The sequence below is a fragment of the Accipiter gentilis genome, chromosome 32, assembly GCF_929443795.1.
Source record: "Accipiter gentilis chromosome 32, bAccGen1.1, whole genome shotgun sequence".
Classification (NCBI taxonomy): Eukaryota; Metazoa; Chordata; class Aves; order Accipitriformes; family Accipitridae; genus Astur; species Astur gentilis.
In genome coordinates, this window is record NC_064911.1 from 4,452,025 (window position 1) to 4,469,979 (window position 17,955).

General features: G+C 41.8%; 1 protein-coding gene and 1 long non-coding RNA gene across 4 annotated transcripts; one reads left to right on the forward strand and one right to left on the reverse strand.

Moving 5' to 3' along the window:
* Positions 1–1,605: 1,605 nt before the first annotated feature.
* TMEM50B (transmembrane protein 50B) lies at positions 1,606–16,114 on the reverse strand. 3 transcript variants are annotated; one of them, XM_049835060.1, is made up of 8 exons: positions 16,040–16,081; positions 8,815–9,222; positions 8,115–8,227; positions 7,000–7,067; positions 5,843–5,935; positions 5,582–5,639; positions 3,100–3,193; positions 1,606–2,060 (listed from the first exon to the last, which is right to left on the reverse strand). In XM_049835060.1, exons 2-7 carry the CDS (start codon positions 8,911–8,913, stop codon positions 3,148–3,150), a joined length of 477 nt encoding a protein of 158 aa, XP_049691017.1. In that variant the 5' UTR covers positions 8,914–9,222; positions 16,040–16,081; the 3' UTR covers positions 1,606–2,060; positions 3,100–3,147. The 3 variants fall into 3 exon arrangements, with proteins under 3 accessions (XP_049691017.1, XP_049691016.1, XP_049691015.1); XM_049835059.1 differs by having other exon boundaries at positions 1,606–3,193; positions 8,815–8,975; positions 16,025–16,114; XM_049835058.1 differs by having other exon boundaries at positions 1,606–3,193.
* LOC126053199 (uncharacterized) lies at positions 3,157–4,687 on the forward strand. The gene is made up of 2 exons (XR_007510295.1): positions 3,157–3,242; positions 3,778–4,687. It is a non-coding gene; the product is annotated as an uncharacterized LOC126053199 (long non-coding RNA).
* Positions 16,115–17,955: the final 1,841 nt, after the last annotated feature.

Consider the following 17,955-nt stretch of genomic DNA (forward strand, 5'->3'; position numbering starts at 1 on the left):
GAACTGCTCCAAGAAAGGCCTCCTAATATCTGCCTCCTAACACGTTTGTGAGAAGCATTAATCTTCTGCTCCTGCAGCGAGGCAGTCATTCATCACAGCAAAACAAACTTTAAAATAATTTTGCTCAGAATTTATATAACATGTATCAGTAATTATTAGACACTAAAATTTCTTGTTGACTATCAGATTAGTCCCGCAAATGAAAAGTTGACTGAGGGTTGTGTTTTGAGTGAGTCTTTTAAAGCAGAAGCAGAAGACTACACATTAAGCCTCACATCACAATCCTGTGGGGTCTGGAAGGTGTCTAATAAAGCACAAAGAACATATGAACCACTTCTGTACTAAAATGATTGTTTTTATTTGACTTTTTTCCTCGGTTTGATACAAGTTCTTTAAAAAAAAAAATATGCTTGTTTATTTGCAAATTACTTGCTCAAGTTATGTAGGTCTGTTAACAACCCTGGTCACTGACAGAGCTGTGGGTTATCTGAGGTAATGCTGTTCCACCCCTTCCAGGAATACACCAGACTAGCATATCAGTAACATTTTTTTCCAAAAGCTTCATGAGGTTGTTTCCTCGTAAACTAATCTCATCACTTGTGATTAGACAACATGCCAAGACAACATAGTTATCTATCTGAAGACTTACTTAGTCATACTTCAAGTCTGGTAGGAATTTTCAAGTCAGCCACAAGCTGCATAATACCTGCTTTTAAGTTCATACATGTTCCTTTTATGTACTGTGCTGTAAACAAATGAACCACTACAGGCTCACAAAAGGAACAATCTAAATGAATGACAGAGGACATAAAGAAGGCAGCAGTTAGTTAAAAACATACTCTGTGAATAGTCAGCAATACAGCATACAACTTCCTGAATAAGCTCTACACTAGACTTCTGTTAGGGATAGTTGTTACTAAATTATTTTTAGTTACACAAATAGGCCAAAGTTAAAAACCTTTTGTTAAGAGTAACTCAAGGGTTATCTTTGCAACTACCAACTGTAGCAGGCCAAGGCATTACCTGAAATGAGCCATCCTTGTCCACCTTGGCCTGCACTGGAACTACCTGTGGTGTGAAAGTGGACCTCAGGCTACCCTGAATGAAGGCTGCATGGTTCTTTTACCACACCTGTTACCAGCTTAGGCTACTGGAAGAGACACATGCTCAAAGCTGTCTCTTTTCTCCTCTTACCAGCTGTGTAGACAGCATGACTGTTCCAGTTCTCTAAAACCAGAAGGGACAGTCAAGAAGTACTTAGAAGAAAGCAAACTTCTAGTAGAAAATGCAGGGAACCTCAGAAAGAGCTCTTGCCCTGCTCTTAAGAAAACTCTTTTAGCCAGGAACTTAGATTAAAGCGCTCTTAAAGAGTTCTTCCAGAGTCAAACACTTAGCTTGTGCTGTTCAACTGTCAGGTGCGAGATACTGTAAATGGGATTAGTTATAGGCCACACTTGTTTCTCACTTAGTAAAAAAGCCAACAAACATTCCAAAGCTCCTAAGCAAGAAGCCACCACACCTGAAAACACAAGCCTTGGTTAAAGGTCAGTATTACTTGAACTATTGAGTACTACTGTACAATTAATTACCTTGTGAAGTTCACTATTTTGAGAATGTAAGATAAAGTTTATTGCAGTTTTTCTGAAGTTACAACCAAACAGACAACTTATGTACAAAGCTGTGATTAACACCAGTGAATATATCGTAACTCACTGCAGGATGGTGAAATCGGGATGAAGTTAGTCTAGCCAGTAGCACAATTTCAGCTGCAGTATTTGCTTCATATTCTGTCCACTGGAGAGATTCCCACAAGGGAGCAATTAGATGACTAACAGTATACAGTAACCATGCACAGAAGTTACATTCTGCAGTTTAATACCATTTGGTCAGCAATCTTGATACAGAGAAAGTTATAAAAGCTTGTAGACACAACATAGATTCAAATGCTTTAAAAACCACATAGAACTCATAAGATAAGGAAGTCACCAACAGCAAAATGAATATACCAGATCAGTACAAAGCTGTACAACATCATTGTTCTCCCCTTCTGTATACTCCAGCTAGAAGAAACAGGATTTCAATAATAGAAGCATTCAATAAAGTGCCCATGAAATTTAGGAGATAAATACATTTTAACTGGGGCAAATGGCAGTCCTAAAACAGGCAATTATTCCAAGGTAAGACTGTGAGCAATAAATATATCTGCTATATCCCCACTTGAAATGCTTGCCTTTTAAATAGAAAAGGTAATAGGTAACAGGGTAACTGTTCATTTATCAGCAATAAGCTTCCCCTGAAGAAAATCATGCTAGCCTAATTTTAGAGATGTTAGACTGACTCTCATTTACTCTTTATATTCCTTAAGTATAACTGGCATTGGTTTGTCTATTTTTTTGAAATTCTAATATCAGTAAATGCATTAAATACTAATTGGTATCTATTCCACTGAACAATATGAAATTAATTCTAAGGACTGCAGTGCTACCAAATGTCATTTGTGCTATAGCAATGAGAAGTCAGGAACAGTTCAATTTGCCATGCAGAACCTGCTTAATATAGGGCCTTGTTTAAAAATTCATAACCTTTTACAAAAAAACAGCTACTTTACTTTATATTATTCTGAACAGTTATATAAAATTCTTAAAATTAGCTCTTATCTCAGCATACAATAGAATTTACCCTCATTAAATACAGTCTTAGCTGGGTCACTTCCATGCACTGATGACTATTCCAGGTTACATGGCAGCCCTTGCAAAATTGGCTCTAGCTCACCTGTGTGTAAAAGTAATAACCCCTTTTACAGGGTATGGGCTTTATCCTGCTTTTGCACTAATAGTTCCACTGAAGTCTGACACATGTAAAGGTTTGGAAGATCAAGTCTTAGGAGTTGACAGAAACCAATGTATTTGAAGAAATAAGCCTGAAGATTTCAGAAAGAAAGCCTGACATTCCCTTTTTAAGATATATACAGTCATATGTACATATTCACAAATCTGTCCTGTGAAAAGAAGGAGCTTATTACAGAAACTGTAATTTGTCTCAGTTCATACAATTTAGAAAGCAAACCAAGAACAAATAAATGTAAATATATCTACATACATAGTACGACATAGCAACTATGGAATAGACAATGCTATATGTGATCTCTCATCCCCATAACTCTTCTGTTCTTCCAAACTTGTAGATCAGAGTACTAAAGGAAAAAAAAAAATAAAAATCAGACCATACATAAGGTGGAAAAGGTAATTTTAATAGCATCCTTATAATCTTATACTATCTACACTGCAAATCAACATCCCTCCAGTAACCTTAACTTTTATTCAAGTCACTATCTGTTTTTTGTACTTACATTTCATTTACTATGCATTGCTAAAACTATGAGATCCAGCTGACGCAACTGCTCAAATAAAAAAATAGCCAGTCTCACAGTAAAAGCAGGAAGGAAAAAATTCTGGTATTTAAGAGATTCTAGGACCGATCCACAGAGTTACAGAGCAGCAAGTCTCATCCTGGCATCTGGCAATCAGCTGAATGTAATGCATTATGTCCTAGCTAGAATCTAAGCAATTAAATTTTTATGAGCAAATCAGAAAGAATATTGATCCTGTGGTGGATAAGTGAGATCCAAATTACAATTTGATTTCCAAAATTCCTTTTATAACTTTGGATGCAATTACATATTGTCATGAATCAAAAAAAGAAAAAACGTTGAGGGAACAAAACCAAGCATGATTTCCTTATTGTTCCTTATATTTTAATATTTTTTTTTTCTTATAGCCAACAAACAGGTGGTAAAGAAGGGCACAGTCATACTAAATCATAAGAGAATGAAGAGGGAGGGAAATGAGGAATACTCACACTAAGAACAACAGTAACAAGCGATGATAAGTAAAACAAGCTAGACACCTGGGCAATTAACCAGAGAAGAGAACCGCTAATATAGCATGTTAAACTAAGTAAAAAAACTGGTGGAGTAACAACCAGGCTGAAGCACAAGTCCTGAAGAAGACACATGGTTCAGGGAATACAGACATTATGCAACAACACTGATGGAAGAGAACCTGATTCAATCAAAACAAAAGTTTTGGATAAGGACATTGAGAAGGGCATCGCTGATTGACCCAGGTCTGGTCTGAGGAAAGGAGTCTATGGCAATGGATGGACTTATCAAACGTTACTGCCTAAAGTGTGTGGTGGGATAAAAAACAAAGACTTTTTTTTTTTTTTTTTAAATAAAAAGGTTGTTCATACCTAGAAAACAAATTTTAGAAGACAAAAGAAAACAAATAAACCTAAAATATATCTACACACAGAATACAATAGAAACTATGGAAAGACACTTTCAGAAACAAAAAGCTTCAGAAGTAAGTTCATCAAACTACTGAAATGAGAATAAAGATTTCAGGCATAGTGAAACTATTCTCAAAAGTCTGCCTTCATCAGCATCCCATTTCAACCATGTGCAAGACTACAGAGAGATTTAGGAACTGCTATTTTCTGCAAGAACATAACTGATTTTCTGAACAGGGAAGCGCAGTGGAGCCAGTCGATCTAGCTCACTGCAAAGCATTTGATAAGGTACTGGAAGGAAAATTGTTAGCACAGTAATTTAAGTGAGTAAGAACTTGCAAAAGAGGAGGTTATGTAAACTTTTTCAGTGACTAATCTCATAAATTACACTATTTAATGCTTTCATTGTCTTTTATTAATAAAATTCATGGATTGCACAATGCATTATACATATAAAAAGAATTATTACAGATACAGATAGTTTCAAAGTGTCATGATATACTTCATGATATTAAGTGAAAGAAAAGAAGCTGATTTAAGTGCAATATTACAAAACATACCATCATGCTCTTAGGAAAAAAAAAAAATATCACTCTCAACTGAAAGCTCATCCAGTAGAAACAAATCTAGGTGTATCAGTTATCAGATAATCAAGCCATTGGTATGAAACGGTCAGGAAAAGGGCAATAGGATCTCCCATCTAGTGCTGTTAGGATATATGCCAAGGTATTTGTAGTTCAGAGATGAAAGCATTATTGCCATTATCCAAAGACACTGACAATATCTCACCCAGAATACTGTCTATATTCTTGATCATCTACATTCTAGAGCTGTAAATTCAGTGAAACCAGAAAGAGCTGGACTAACAGGAACATGAGGGGAACAAAGAGCCTCTCATGGGCTAAGAAGGGGCAAACAAAACATTGTTTCTAAGCACTGGAGCAAAAGGAGTAGGAAAAAGTAGCAGAGTAAAAAAGAGTTTTTCAGAAATCTTTTGATCAGTTTATGCATTGAATAATATCACAATTCTCTGTACAATGTCAGTTTACTCAGTGACCCAAGAGGTCCCTTTGGCTTACATGCCACCCTCCTCAAGTAAACGTCAGGGTGGGTAATAAATTGAAATACCGGGGGTCCTGCATTGACAGTAGCAAACTCCATATTGTGGAAGGTCCAAGCCTGGAGTCAGCCTGCAGCTTTCAGAACTTATTTTCCAGGAGTATCAATGTGCATGGAAGCAGGGAAGCCAGATACCCCTTGGGAAGGAGGGAAATTTGCCCAGATAACTTACCTGAAAAATATCAATGCATTTTGGAAAAACACTGCTAATCCAGGGTAAACATTAGTGTCTGCAAAGTAAATAACAAAGGAAATATTAAGTTCTTTTGCATTGGAAGGTGTATTTAAAACACTATCCATAGTGTCATTCTGTGATTACAAAACTAGATGGTATGGCTCCGACAAGAACAGACCACACATTTCCATTCTAGATTTTCTGCCTTCTGGCTGACAGCAAAAGTACTTTTCTGTATGTGAAAATAGACAAACTTACTCTGTGTAACATATGCTCCAAAGAGAATCCACATTGAAGCAATAAGTGAACCAAACATCAACATAAAGCCAATGAAGAGCCAGACACGAGCACCTGCAGGAAATATTAAAACCTCTAAGAACCGTGTAGACTATTATCCATAGTGACAGATGATCCAAGCTACTACTCTTATGATACAATATGTTATCTTGCTGAAGGCACAAAGGGAAAGTGTTAAACCTTGTATCAAGGACAAGATAAACCAAAATTTGCCTTCTCCAGTAAAGCACAGTGTCTGGATTCCCCTTATTTTAGTGAACAGACACAACTACCAGAAATTTCCCCTCACTTGTAGGGAACGCCTATAACATCATTTAACACAACTTGGAGTGGACTAATGATGAGGTACTTTGCCAAATACATAGTGTTTCTGAGGTAAAGATGGCATTCCAATAGGGTATGTAAAACAAACGCTTGCTGTGTTTACTTCAGAAAGATATTTTCACATGGGCAACATCTACCATAACCAGATATTACCTGCTGAAAAAGGAAGATGATGCCATTGAAAATAATCAACTTGCTCACTCATAGGAAAGGAAAATACTTCTACATAAAGATTCTCTTGAGCTGATTTATGAATGACACACAAAAAAGTGTCATACGCTAGTTCAAAAATCAGTAAACCCTACTGGATTTCCAGTGAGGCATTCTACAGATCACACAAAAACAGATGCTGCAATCCACATAGGAGATAGTAAGGGAATTATGAATGAAAGCAGAGAGGGGACAGCAGGTCTACAGACACCACACAGTAGGTGACATACAGAGGAAACAGAATGTTTGTGATACGTTCTAAAATAAGACATTCTTAAGTAGAGTCTGCTCCATAGCCTACCACAAGGCAAAAATTTATTTCTCCCAGCTGCTATACAGGATTTGCAGAGGAAAGTTTAGGTATTCAAGATATACAGAAGTCAAATTTTTCTAAGTTCACCTTTTTAGCAGAGACAGTACCTATCTCCAAGTGTTAATTTTGTAAAGAAATTAACTTCACAGAAGTTCTCTCTTACTCCCTGACTTCTGATTTTTTGTTTAACCACCACTTAGAAAAAAAACACCAAACCCAACACCTAAATAATCAGTCTTTCAACTGAACATGATTTTTAAAGTTAATTTACCTGTTCTTCCTAAACATCCATCACTGTAGCTGTCCCCTCTCACCTGTGCATTTGATACAGCATTTATCCTAGGAAGAAAAAAGTGTATACACTTCAGATTATTAGAAAATCAATTTAAAGTTTTAAGTAAAAAAGCTAGCTTTTTTTAAGATGCAACAAGTTCTGGGAAAATTACTTGGCATTCTGTATAGTCACATATTATTACATGTACCTTAATGGAAGGATTCCAACTGGATTTCAAGCAAACCTCGTATTTTTTCCTAAGTTTTAAATTTTTACATTAACAGAGCTGTAAGATGAAAGAATTGCCCTTTTTAGTGATTGAAATATTCCTGGTCACTTTCTGGCTGTTTAGGTTTTTAAAATATCTAAAGCCACTTCACAGGAATAATAACAGCCAGTAAGACAGTGCCCTCACGATTATGATACAAGTTGCTTTCCTTCACAATGAATACCGTAAGTATTCAAGTGAGAGATACCCTGTAAGGAGAGACAATACATTTTCTTAAAATGAGTTACACTGCTGAGGAAAAAACCAGAAACTTTCAGATACCAAGTGTTAAGAAGGTCTTGCATATCCAAATGAATCCTTTTTTCTCACCAATATTGTATGACTCAATAAAAGCTATTATTACTCCTTCAAGCTTGCCACATTTGCATCTTTATAACAATAGCTATAATACTACTACCTCTCCCACTTGAGGAAGTTTTGGGCCACAGACAGCTGTAAAAATGCAGGGGAAAATGCAGTCAAATGTTTTATATTGAGGTAAGCAACTGGGCAGTATTAAATGAATTTTGATCTAGGAATCTAAGCACTTATTATAGAAAGCCACTTGCATAAATGAAGGTCTGCTTTCTTACGTTCAGCCAAAGTGCATAGGAAAAGCAATTTACCCTAAACAGGACAATGAATAAACAGACTACGATCAGAAACAAAGGCCACAGGTAAAAGAAAAAAGGTCTTTACATTGTCATGCAAAAAGGTACAAGATTACTCATATGTAATTTATAACCAAGTGATTCAAAGATCTATCATATACCATATTGTCTAGTAAAAACTCTGTTTAACAGCTCATGTTTATTTTATAAGAACTCCCTTTACATACACTTACATGAAAAAAGCTAGTGTTGAAAACACCCCACAGGTATGGAACGCATGGTTCATTTGTTCTGGCTTAGGGTAAACTACTGCAGCATCTATCATTATCCACCAACCTGTGAAAAACTAGAAATGAAATAGGCCACTATTACGAGGCTGGAAGGGTACAGAGACAGGCAGACAAAATGGCAAATATTCATGCATACCATTGGTTTGATTGTCTTTTAACACACAAACTATTCTAGAAAGTTATTAGCTTTAAGTTGGACTCTAAATCTGTCTGATATGCAAGTTCTGCACAAACCTTAATGTTGATGTTTTCAGAGGAGTATTTAGGAATCACTCACATTTTCTATTCAAATTAAGTACCAGCGTATGGTTAAATTCCCTGTACAGCTTTAAGAACAGGAGTCCAGATTCTAAACACAAGATACAAACTATGTATAACATAGGTGTTCTAACATATCTAATTATGAAAACAATCTTTTTCAAAGAAGAGATAGCAGAAATGGTACATCATTATCAGACAAAATGCAAAGTCATGCAACTCATAAAAAAGCTGTCTAACAATTACACTTAAAAAAATTTTAAAGAAATCTACTGGACTGACATGCAGTTAAGAGTGAAACTTCACAAATTTGACACAGAAGTGTAACTGTCGTACTTCCGAATTTCTCAAGAGAGTTACGATTCACATCCCTCTCAAAACTTACCAATACACCCGCAACTATTGAAGCGATGGCATTTCTTCTTTCACTCCAGTCAATACACTCACATTCTGGCCACCGGAAGTTGTCCAGGAATCCTGCCATCTTCTCAAAGATTAGATTGCCCTTCTTATTTGGTACTTACACATTAATTTTTCCATTAACAACTGTCCTAAATACCTGAAACACAGCCAAAGATGCATTTTATACAAAGCAGCAAAATCTTGAGACATTTGACAACTCTGATGAGCAATTTTTATAATATGGGTCTTTTTACAGAATTAAGTACTCCAGATACTCTATGGATTCTATGTTGAGCTATATTTAAAAAACAACCTACCTTACAAACAGAATTGCAAAATAAAATCATCATACAACCCAAAAACCTCATGTATTAGATATAAATCATCTTATCTGAAACAGAAAAGAAATTAAATAGAATATACTATTTGTTCAAATGTATGAAACACAAAAATAAAAGCAAGCAAAAAACAGGAGCAAAAAAGCAAATATTTCAATCTAAGTTTCATCTTCAAACCATAATGTTCTCCCTCACATTAGCAGCTAAAAAAAGTATGATACATACAACAGGGCTTCATACGCAGACCAGAACTTGGTCTTTGAGTCAGGCCAAGGAATCTTGCATAAGATACCCATATTTCCAGTCTCCAAATAAGCTAGAAAATATAGTGCCCTTCTAATATACGGGAAAAGAGATCAACTCAATGAATCAACTAATACCAAGGGTAAAGAATGTCCCACTTCAGAGAGAGAGAATAACACAGAACTTTAAGTACAGGAAGAGGAAAGCAAAGTTAATTAGTGTTACAAAGCAACTACTGAAACAACACAGTTCTCAATTTGGTGAGACAGTAGCTATAAAAGATTCTGACAATCTATTCTCACACTAAAATGATTAGCATATATAGTTTAAGTGTCAGAAGTTAGAATATTTACCAGTTTCCTGTTTAGCAGTGACTCACAACCACTCTTAATGCCATTCTATTTTGTTTTAGTATTGTCAACCTCTCTATTTTCCCAACCTGCCATAAATAATTTCCAGATACTAGTTAAAGGCTAACAACAGAAAAACGTCTGTTATGATTATGTTACAGGACAGACTGATGTAGAACATTTTTCTGCTTAATAATGGTAATTAGGAGTCTACGCTAAGAAATGAAATAAATAGTTTGCCTGCACTACAAACGCAGGCCATGTCCAACCCAATACACCAACGAATAAGATAAAAAGTTTCTTCTCCTGAGTCTAGTTCCAGAAATCCATCCATAGTTATGATGCTAACTTAAAGCATTAAAATCAATCACTCTATTCCAAAATTATTTTACTTTTGTACAGTGTCTGGACTACACCATATAGTTCTTTTCCTAGATTACACTTTTACCTAGCAATTTTCAGATCCCTATTCTTTCTACAACTTTCACGCAAAATTGCTGCACTGTGCTATTAGATTTACGACTGCTCCTACAGCCCCTCCTTCTTTTCCACCCTTAAAATAGCTCCACCTCTACTTTATTTGTTCCTCTTCAAACCATGAATGTGTCTCTTCCTCCTCCCGCAGTAATCCCTCCCCTCCCAGCTCCTTGCCCACCCACACTGGACACAGCTCATGGTTCCCATTGCTTTCCACACTACTGACTGCACTGTTCTCACCCTGCATGCAGCTGGCCACAGGTAGGAGTAAATAGACAAACGTGCTGTGCTACTTCTTCTCCTCACTGAACCAAATCTACCAGAGTTATTACCTTGCCTGTAAATACACTTTCAGTCATTTTCAGAATGATTGAAGCCGTATTTCTTCAAAGCTGTATTTTCCTCTGTAATTTTTTTCCTACAATGGACCACTTAAATAGTATTAACATATCTAAATAAAACCACCTCCTTCAAACATAAAGTTCTACTGCAATTCAGAAAGCAGGTCAAGAAAAGCCACTGGAAAAAATTATTTCAGATATGTCAACAACAACAACAGAAACTATTCTTCACCCTCTACTTGGATGCCATCCAGAGGTACCTCAACAGGCTGGAGAAATGTGCTGCCAGGAACCTCATGAAGTTCAGCAAGGGGAAGCGCCCAGTCTTGCACCTAGAACAACCCCATGCACCAGTATGTGCTGGGGGCCACCCGGCTGGAAAGCAGCTTGGCAGAAAAGGACCTGGGGGTCCTGGTGGACACCAAGCTGAACATGAGCCAGCAACGTGCCCTGGCTGCAAAGAGGGTGAATGGTATCCTGGGCTGCATTAGGAGGAGTGTTGCCAGCAGGTGGAGGGAGGTGATCCTTCCCCTCTACTCAGCGCTGGTGAGGCCCCACCTGGAGTGCCGTCTCCAGTTCTGGGCTCCCCAGTACAAGAGAGACATGGCCACGCTGCAGAGAGCCCAGTGAAGGGACACGAAGATGGTGAAGGGACTGGAGCATCTGTCCTGTGAGGAAAGGCTGGGAGAGCTCCGACTGTTCAGCCTGGAGAAGAGAAGGCTCAGGGGGATCTCATCCATGTCTATAAATACCCAAAGGGAGGGTGCAAAGAGGACGCAGCCAGGCTCTTTTCAGTGGCACCCCATGACAGGACCAGAGGCAATGGGCACGCACTGAAGCACAGGAGGTTCTCTCTGAACATCAGGAAACACTTTTTCACTGTGACGGTGACCGAGCACTGGCACAGGCTGCCCAGGGAGGTTGTCGGAGTCTCCATCCTTGGAGATAATTCAAAAACTGTCTGGACGCAGTGCTGGGCAACTGGCTCTGGGTGGCCCTGCTTGAGCAAGGGGGTTGGACCAGATGCCCTCCAGCGGTGCCTTCCAACCTCAACCCTTCTGTGATACTTAAGAAATAGCCTGTTAAATTCTTGGATGACTTAATGAAAGAAATCTTCTTACTTCTACAAAAATTGCTCTAGTTCAAAAGGCTGAAACGAAATGAAAAAATTCATTCCCTTCTATGATTTAAAGGGGATATATAGTTTGTTTTGTCAGCTAATGTAATTAAGCCAACTTCCAATCCAAAAACTGACTAGCATTTACCCCAGCAAAACCCTTTCAACTTTGCAAAGTCAGTAATGATAAACGTTACGGATACCATACATTGCACAAACCCCTGTCTTAATTAAGCATTTTTTAAACATCAGGTGATAAACCACAGGCATTTGGCTCCCTTCAGAAATCTGAGACAAAACCTCTCTCAATACTTAATTGTATTGGATGTCAAATGGAGTTTTCACAACTGTAGTAGTGACAAATGAGCGAAGCTAGGGAGACTAGAAAGAGTTGCTTTTTTTTTTTTTTTTTTAATGTCTTCTAAGATACAGGGCAACCTTCCACAAAAGCATATTATTTTATCAGAAATTGTATTTTTGGTGCTTGATACTGGCTCACAAACCTGCACTTTGCTTTAACTTTATCTTTGTGCTCAGGAGAGAAGCACCCTATATAATGTGAACAGGTGAAATAAACACGACCTGCTGGCGGTCTTTCTACAGCAGACTAGTAACTGACAACACAATTCTGTTTCACTGGAATAAGATGACAAACATGGAGAAACAAGATGCAGAGAATTTGCAACAGAACACAGACAAGAAGTCTAGAATTATTTCTACACATCTAATGCCAGAAACCAGCTTTGATTTCACAAAGAAAGCTTAGTGCTAGAGCAGGCATGCAAGAATACGATCGGCAGTAAAAGGAAACAGAGGTGCTAATGCAGCTGCCCTTTTTCTAAGATGATCTAAACATTAACTGATGCCATTCAGAATTCTGCAAAGGAGTCTTTCATAGAGATATTTCAAGAGAGCTCTACTTAACAGTAAAAATAATTAAACATTTCTCTCACTACTGACATAGCTCCATATGGGTAAAGACTTCAGAGATACATGACTGAAAAGCGGTGATGCACCGTTTCTTCCAGCATTACTGAATGTGCCTACGTTCTGTCACCAACGTGTGGATATTCCTCTCTTTGTGAGAGGACAATGCTATCTCTGATCAAATGCACATTTGACGGAGGGCACCCACATGTGGAGGGCGTTACAAATAAGGGCTGTGGGGTTTCCGTAAAAAAGGACGGCAGGAAGCAGACTGCAGGATGCCAGAACAATTCATCCAGCCTGAAGTCCAACCAACCACTTTCCCGTGCTCTCATTTAAAAGGTAAGCATAGTGCCGATCGGATCTCCTAGAAGGATGGACTGTACAGAGCCAACCCAAATGCAACAGGCTGGCCACCCTCTCACAAGCTGTTAAATAAACACCCAGCTATTATACAATACTGGTTTTAATATGCTAGAGAGAAGGGATACACTGATACGCCGGAGGGAAGGGATGTCATCCAGAGGAACCTTGACAAGCTTGAGGAATGGGCCCATGCAAACCTCATGAAGTTCAACAAGGCCAAGTGCAAGGTCCTGCACACGAGCTGGGACAATCCTCAATATTAATACAGACTTGCGGATGAATGGAATGAGAGCAGCCCGGAGGAAAAAAAAGGATGGGAGCCAGCAATGCGCACTTGCAGTCCAGAAAGCCAATTGTATTCTGGGCTGCATAACAAGAAGCAGGTTGAGGGAGGCAATTCTCCTGCTCTGCTCTCGTGAGACCCCACCTGGAGTACTGTGCCCAGCTCTGAGGTCCCCAGCACAAGCTGACATGGACCTGTTAGTGGTCCAGAGGAGGGCCACAAAAATGGGTGTGTCCCATTTGGGATGGCTGGAGTGCCTCTCCTGCAAAGACAGGTAAGAGACAGTTGGGGTTGTTCATCCTGGAGAACAGAATGCTCCAGGGAGACCTTACTACAGCCTTTCAATATATAAAAGGAGCTTATACGAAAGATGGAGAGAGACTTTTTACCATGGCCTGTAGTGACAGGACAAGGGGCAATGGTTTTAAACTGAAAGAAGGTAGATTTAGATTAGATGTAAGGAAGAATTTCTTCACTCTGAGGGTGATGAGGCACTGGAAGAGGTTGTCCAGAGAAGTTGTGGATGCCCCCTCCCTGGAAGCGTTCAAGGCCAAGTTGATGAGGCTTTGAGCAACCTGGTCTAGTGGAAGGTGTCCCTGCCCATGGCAAGGGCTTGGACTAGATGATCTCTGAAGGTCCCTTCCAACCCAAACCATTCTATGATTCTGTAATAATGTTCCATATGTATGTAGTTCTCAACCGCCCTAGCAAAAAACCCAAAGAAAATAATAAGCTATATTTCAACTGTGAAAGACCAGTGACATTGTGAAGCTGAGACTCCATCAAGACCACAAGAGCTAGGCTACAGTTTATCCTCATATGAGTTAATACGGACACGCCCAATTATATCCTTCTACACGGACAGAAAACTCTGACAAAGACAGATGCTTTCAGCTGGACTTTCTTACCTGAATAAAAGTACAAAACTCACTCTCTTGGTTTTAACTTTTACATCCACATACTTCACAGCAAGGAAACAGGAAAAACCCCTTGCGTTAGCTGTCCTTCAATGCCCTTCCTACAATCCGTCTCCTCCCCTTTTCCAAGGGCAGACAGGTTCTCCCACTGTTCTCTGGAAACATTTCTCACTCATGTCCAATAAACAGAAACACAAGAACACCTGCAAGAACAAACTAGTGACTGAAGACAGTTACACTCACTATTAAAATAATACTTGGTAGACACCAGCACTCAGGTTAAAACAACTGGTATGTTATTCAGACAAATGAAGTGAAATGAAAACACAAGAATTGGAATTTTCATCTGAAAGTCAGTTTCCTTCTCTTAAAATGATGTCACTTGAACAAAATATTAAAAGCAGTTGCAAGAAAATACAAAAAGTCTGCAAAATGAAAACTGTCTTAAGCTGTGCAAGGGCCCTGGAAAACTGTCAGGTTAGTGAAGAATGGAACCTCCTGGAAACTCCTATCTCCAAAGGAGAAAGTAAAAGATAGAGAGCAGGAGGAGAATAAATTTAAAGTGAAGAAGAAAACCCTGTTTCCCTCAAAGAATTCAGCGTCCTCCACAAGCAACCAATCAGAATATGCTTTAAGCCACATACTTTTCTCATATGCGTATCCTATGAAAAGATATTTTGGCATGGCCACCGTAAGGAGCTTATGGGAACATTTCTGTTAAGTCCACTGTAATTTTTTTAAAGGGGGACCTTTAGACCACTCACTCATTTCAGTAATTACATGCAGTTTCACTTTCAGTTTCCCATACACCATAGCACTATGCTAGAAGGAGGAAACAAAGGAACTTTTAATTGAACTCTCAAATGAATGTAGCAAAATTATTAAAAAGGTAATCACCTTACACGCGTCTGTGTGATGCTCAGACCTAGAGCAACGTGAATGCTGTTTCCAGCAAGTATTCTTTAAGAGTGCTATACAGAGGCAGAAAAAAGATCAATTCTGCAATTATCCACAGGCCTATTTTTGCTCATAAGAGTACCCTATGTGCATCGATATTTATTTAATGGGCTCAAGCCATGACGGGGCAATACGAGGCAGAACCCCAAAGCTGCAATCAAAGTCCCGGCAGTAATCGTTACGCTGAGGGCAGCACTATGTAGAAGAAATAAGTCACTTTTTTTTGGAATTTCATCTACGGACCTCCAACTTTATGCTAAAGTACCACCGCTCCCTTTCCCAGATGCCGACCGGAGGAAGACCTGACCGTGGCCCTGCAGCGGCAAGGGGGGAACGGGGACGGGCCGGGCCCTGCTGCTGCCCCCCCGGCCCCCGACGACCCCGGCCCCTGAGGACAGGCCCGTAACCTCCCGCGGCTGAGGCCTCGCTACGGCGAAAGGTCACGGGCTCCGGCGTGGGGGGGGGGGGGGGGGGGGTGTCAGGGAAACGCGGCCGGACGCCGCCCGTCCCCGACCAGCACCGAGGGGCGGGCGGGAGCCCCGGGCACCGGGCCGGGACCGGCGGGGCCGCCCCGGGCTCCGAGCGCAGGCGGAGGGAAGAGGCGCTGCTCCCCGCGGCAGAGGGGGCGGCGGAGGGTCCCTGGCGGCGGGGCGGGGCGGGGCGGCGAGAGCCGGGCGGCTCCGCGCACGGGGGCGAGCGACGGCCGCTGCCCGGGGGGAGGGGAGGCGAAGCAAGCGAGCGCGCGCGCTTGCGGCCGGACGCGGTGTCCCGCGGTGTCCCGCGCTACCCTCCCGCCAACGCCCGCCCGCCCGCCGACTCGGTCGCGCACGCGGCCCCGGCCCGCCGCCCCTCAGCGGCAACGGGGCGGCAGGACAACAACGACCGCACGTACCCCCGTCCTGGGCGAGACTCTTCCGCCTGCGGGGAGCGGGGGTGGGGGTGGGGGGGGCAGAGAGACCCGCGAGCGACGCGGCCGCCCGCCAATCGGAAGCTAGCGCTGCACGTCACCGGAGGCTGGGTGAGGACGGGGCGCCACGATTGGCCGACGCGGCGACCCACGCCAGCGACAGGAGCGACCGGCGGCAGGAGGTTTGCCGGCGCAAGCCCCGCCCCTTTTCTTCCTGGGCGGGGGAGGCCGCTGCTGGCGGGGACGCGGCTCGCCCCGCCCCCCCCCCCGGGGGAGCGCCCCCTCCCCGCCCCACCCCACCCCACCCCCGCGGCCGGCGGGGCTGGCGCCGCGTGTGACGCTGTGCGGCGAGCCCAGCGCAAGGCGCGAGCCTCCTCTAGGGCCCCCATGCCGCTCCCTGTGGCGGCGGGGGAGCCTCGCCACAGGACGCCGTGCCCCAAGCAGCCCTCGCACCGCCCGCCCGCCGCCCTCGTTAGCAGCCTGCCGACGTTCGCCTTCTTGCTCCTCGCGTCCCCCCTTTCCCGGCCGCGGTGAGCGAGCAGGGGCCGGGGCCGGGCCAGCGGCGAGCCCTGCCCGGCGCGACTTGGCCCCGGGACCTCTCCCTGGAGAGCTGAGAGGGTTTCTCCACATCGCGGTTGGACAGCGGACGTGAATGGCTGTCTGCTTGCAACGTGGTGTTGAACCTGCCCAAAACGTACCAACCGACCCCGAATTTTTGACTCTCAATGAATTCCCTTCATACTTCCCACACACAGGATTCAGTTCTCTTTTTCTGCCTTTCTGGCCTGTTTCTTGCCAAAGCATTGGGAAGAAAGCCATACCAGCACCACAGGTACCTTAAGGAAGAACCATCGCCTTGTAAAATACAGACTGACGCCCATGATGAAAGATTTGATAGCAAGATTTTAGAGATACTAAGGGAGAACACTGCAGTTGAATTAATTTAAGTACTGAAGTTAGGGAAGTGATTAGCCTTGAAAAGTTGTACTCTGGCACAGAATCAATCTGAAAAGCAAGAAGTAGAAATTTAAGAGTGGAACAGCATAAACAAGAAAAGAGGAAGGCATTTCAAGGATATTGCTCAAGAACAATGACGAGCAATATGGGGCACTAAGCAAGAAAAGGAGCACTGTGAGAAAGGCCTATAAAGATGCAACCTAATGGCAACAGGATATTCAGTTTCCTGTTAAAAGACAGTTAAGATGTGGTCCCACGAAATCCCACGCCAAGTTAAAAGTTGTGCTCAAAGCCCTCTACTCTCAGCTCCCCTCCTTTTTAGGTGCTCACAAGTGTTCCACCAGGTCTGGAGCTAAGCTGCAGTCTTCTGTTGAAGAAGCTCTTCTCTTCTCACTTTACCTGGCCCAGAGAAGAGGCTATCCACTGCAGAGAGGATCTATATCAACAGTTGCTTCTTACTCCTGATGCTCAGAACCATACCACAAAGAAAGAGTTTGTAACGAAACTCTTGCCTTGCTGTTCACTGGAAAGGATCATAGCCTTTTCTTTTTTTTTTGTAATTCACATGTGCCTACTCTCCAGCCTCCACCCCTGTTAATACATGTGCCACCATCTTCTCACCCTCATCTGGAAACATCACATGCCATTTGCTTTCCCCCTAACTGCCTCTCTCCTTTCCAGGCCCTTCCTATCACCTCTCCCCCCCCACACACATGCACACACATATTTCTGTTTTCTTAACAGCTGATCTCAGCTGGGGGAAGGCAAACTGTGTGGTTGCCACATCCAGGGAAACAAAACTGGTAGGGAAATAACTTCTAAGGGAGACACCACACATCCCCTTCTCCCTCACAGTGGCAGTTTCTCCCACTAAGAATAAAGATTTACCACTTGTCTTTGTCTCTTAGAGCATGCCCTGCTTCTCATGACTTTTATTCCTTCTC

Bases quoted from the DNA above. Each gene is read 5' to 3' on its own strand.
- TMEM50B (XM_049835059.1), bottom strand. From the start codon at position 8,913: ATGGCAGGATTCCTGGACAACTTCCGGTGGCCAGAATGTGAGTGTATT. The intron at 7,068-8,114 runs GTAAGTGTATGT...TTTTCTTCCTAG, and splicing joins TCAACACTAGCTTTTTTCAT to GATAAATGCTGTATCAAATG. The intron at 3,194-5,581 runs GTAAGTTATCTG...TTTTTCCTTTAG, and splicing joins AATGCATTGATATTTTTCAG to TACTCTGATCTACAAGTTTG.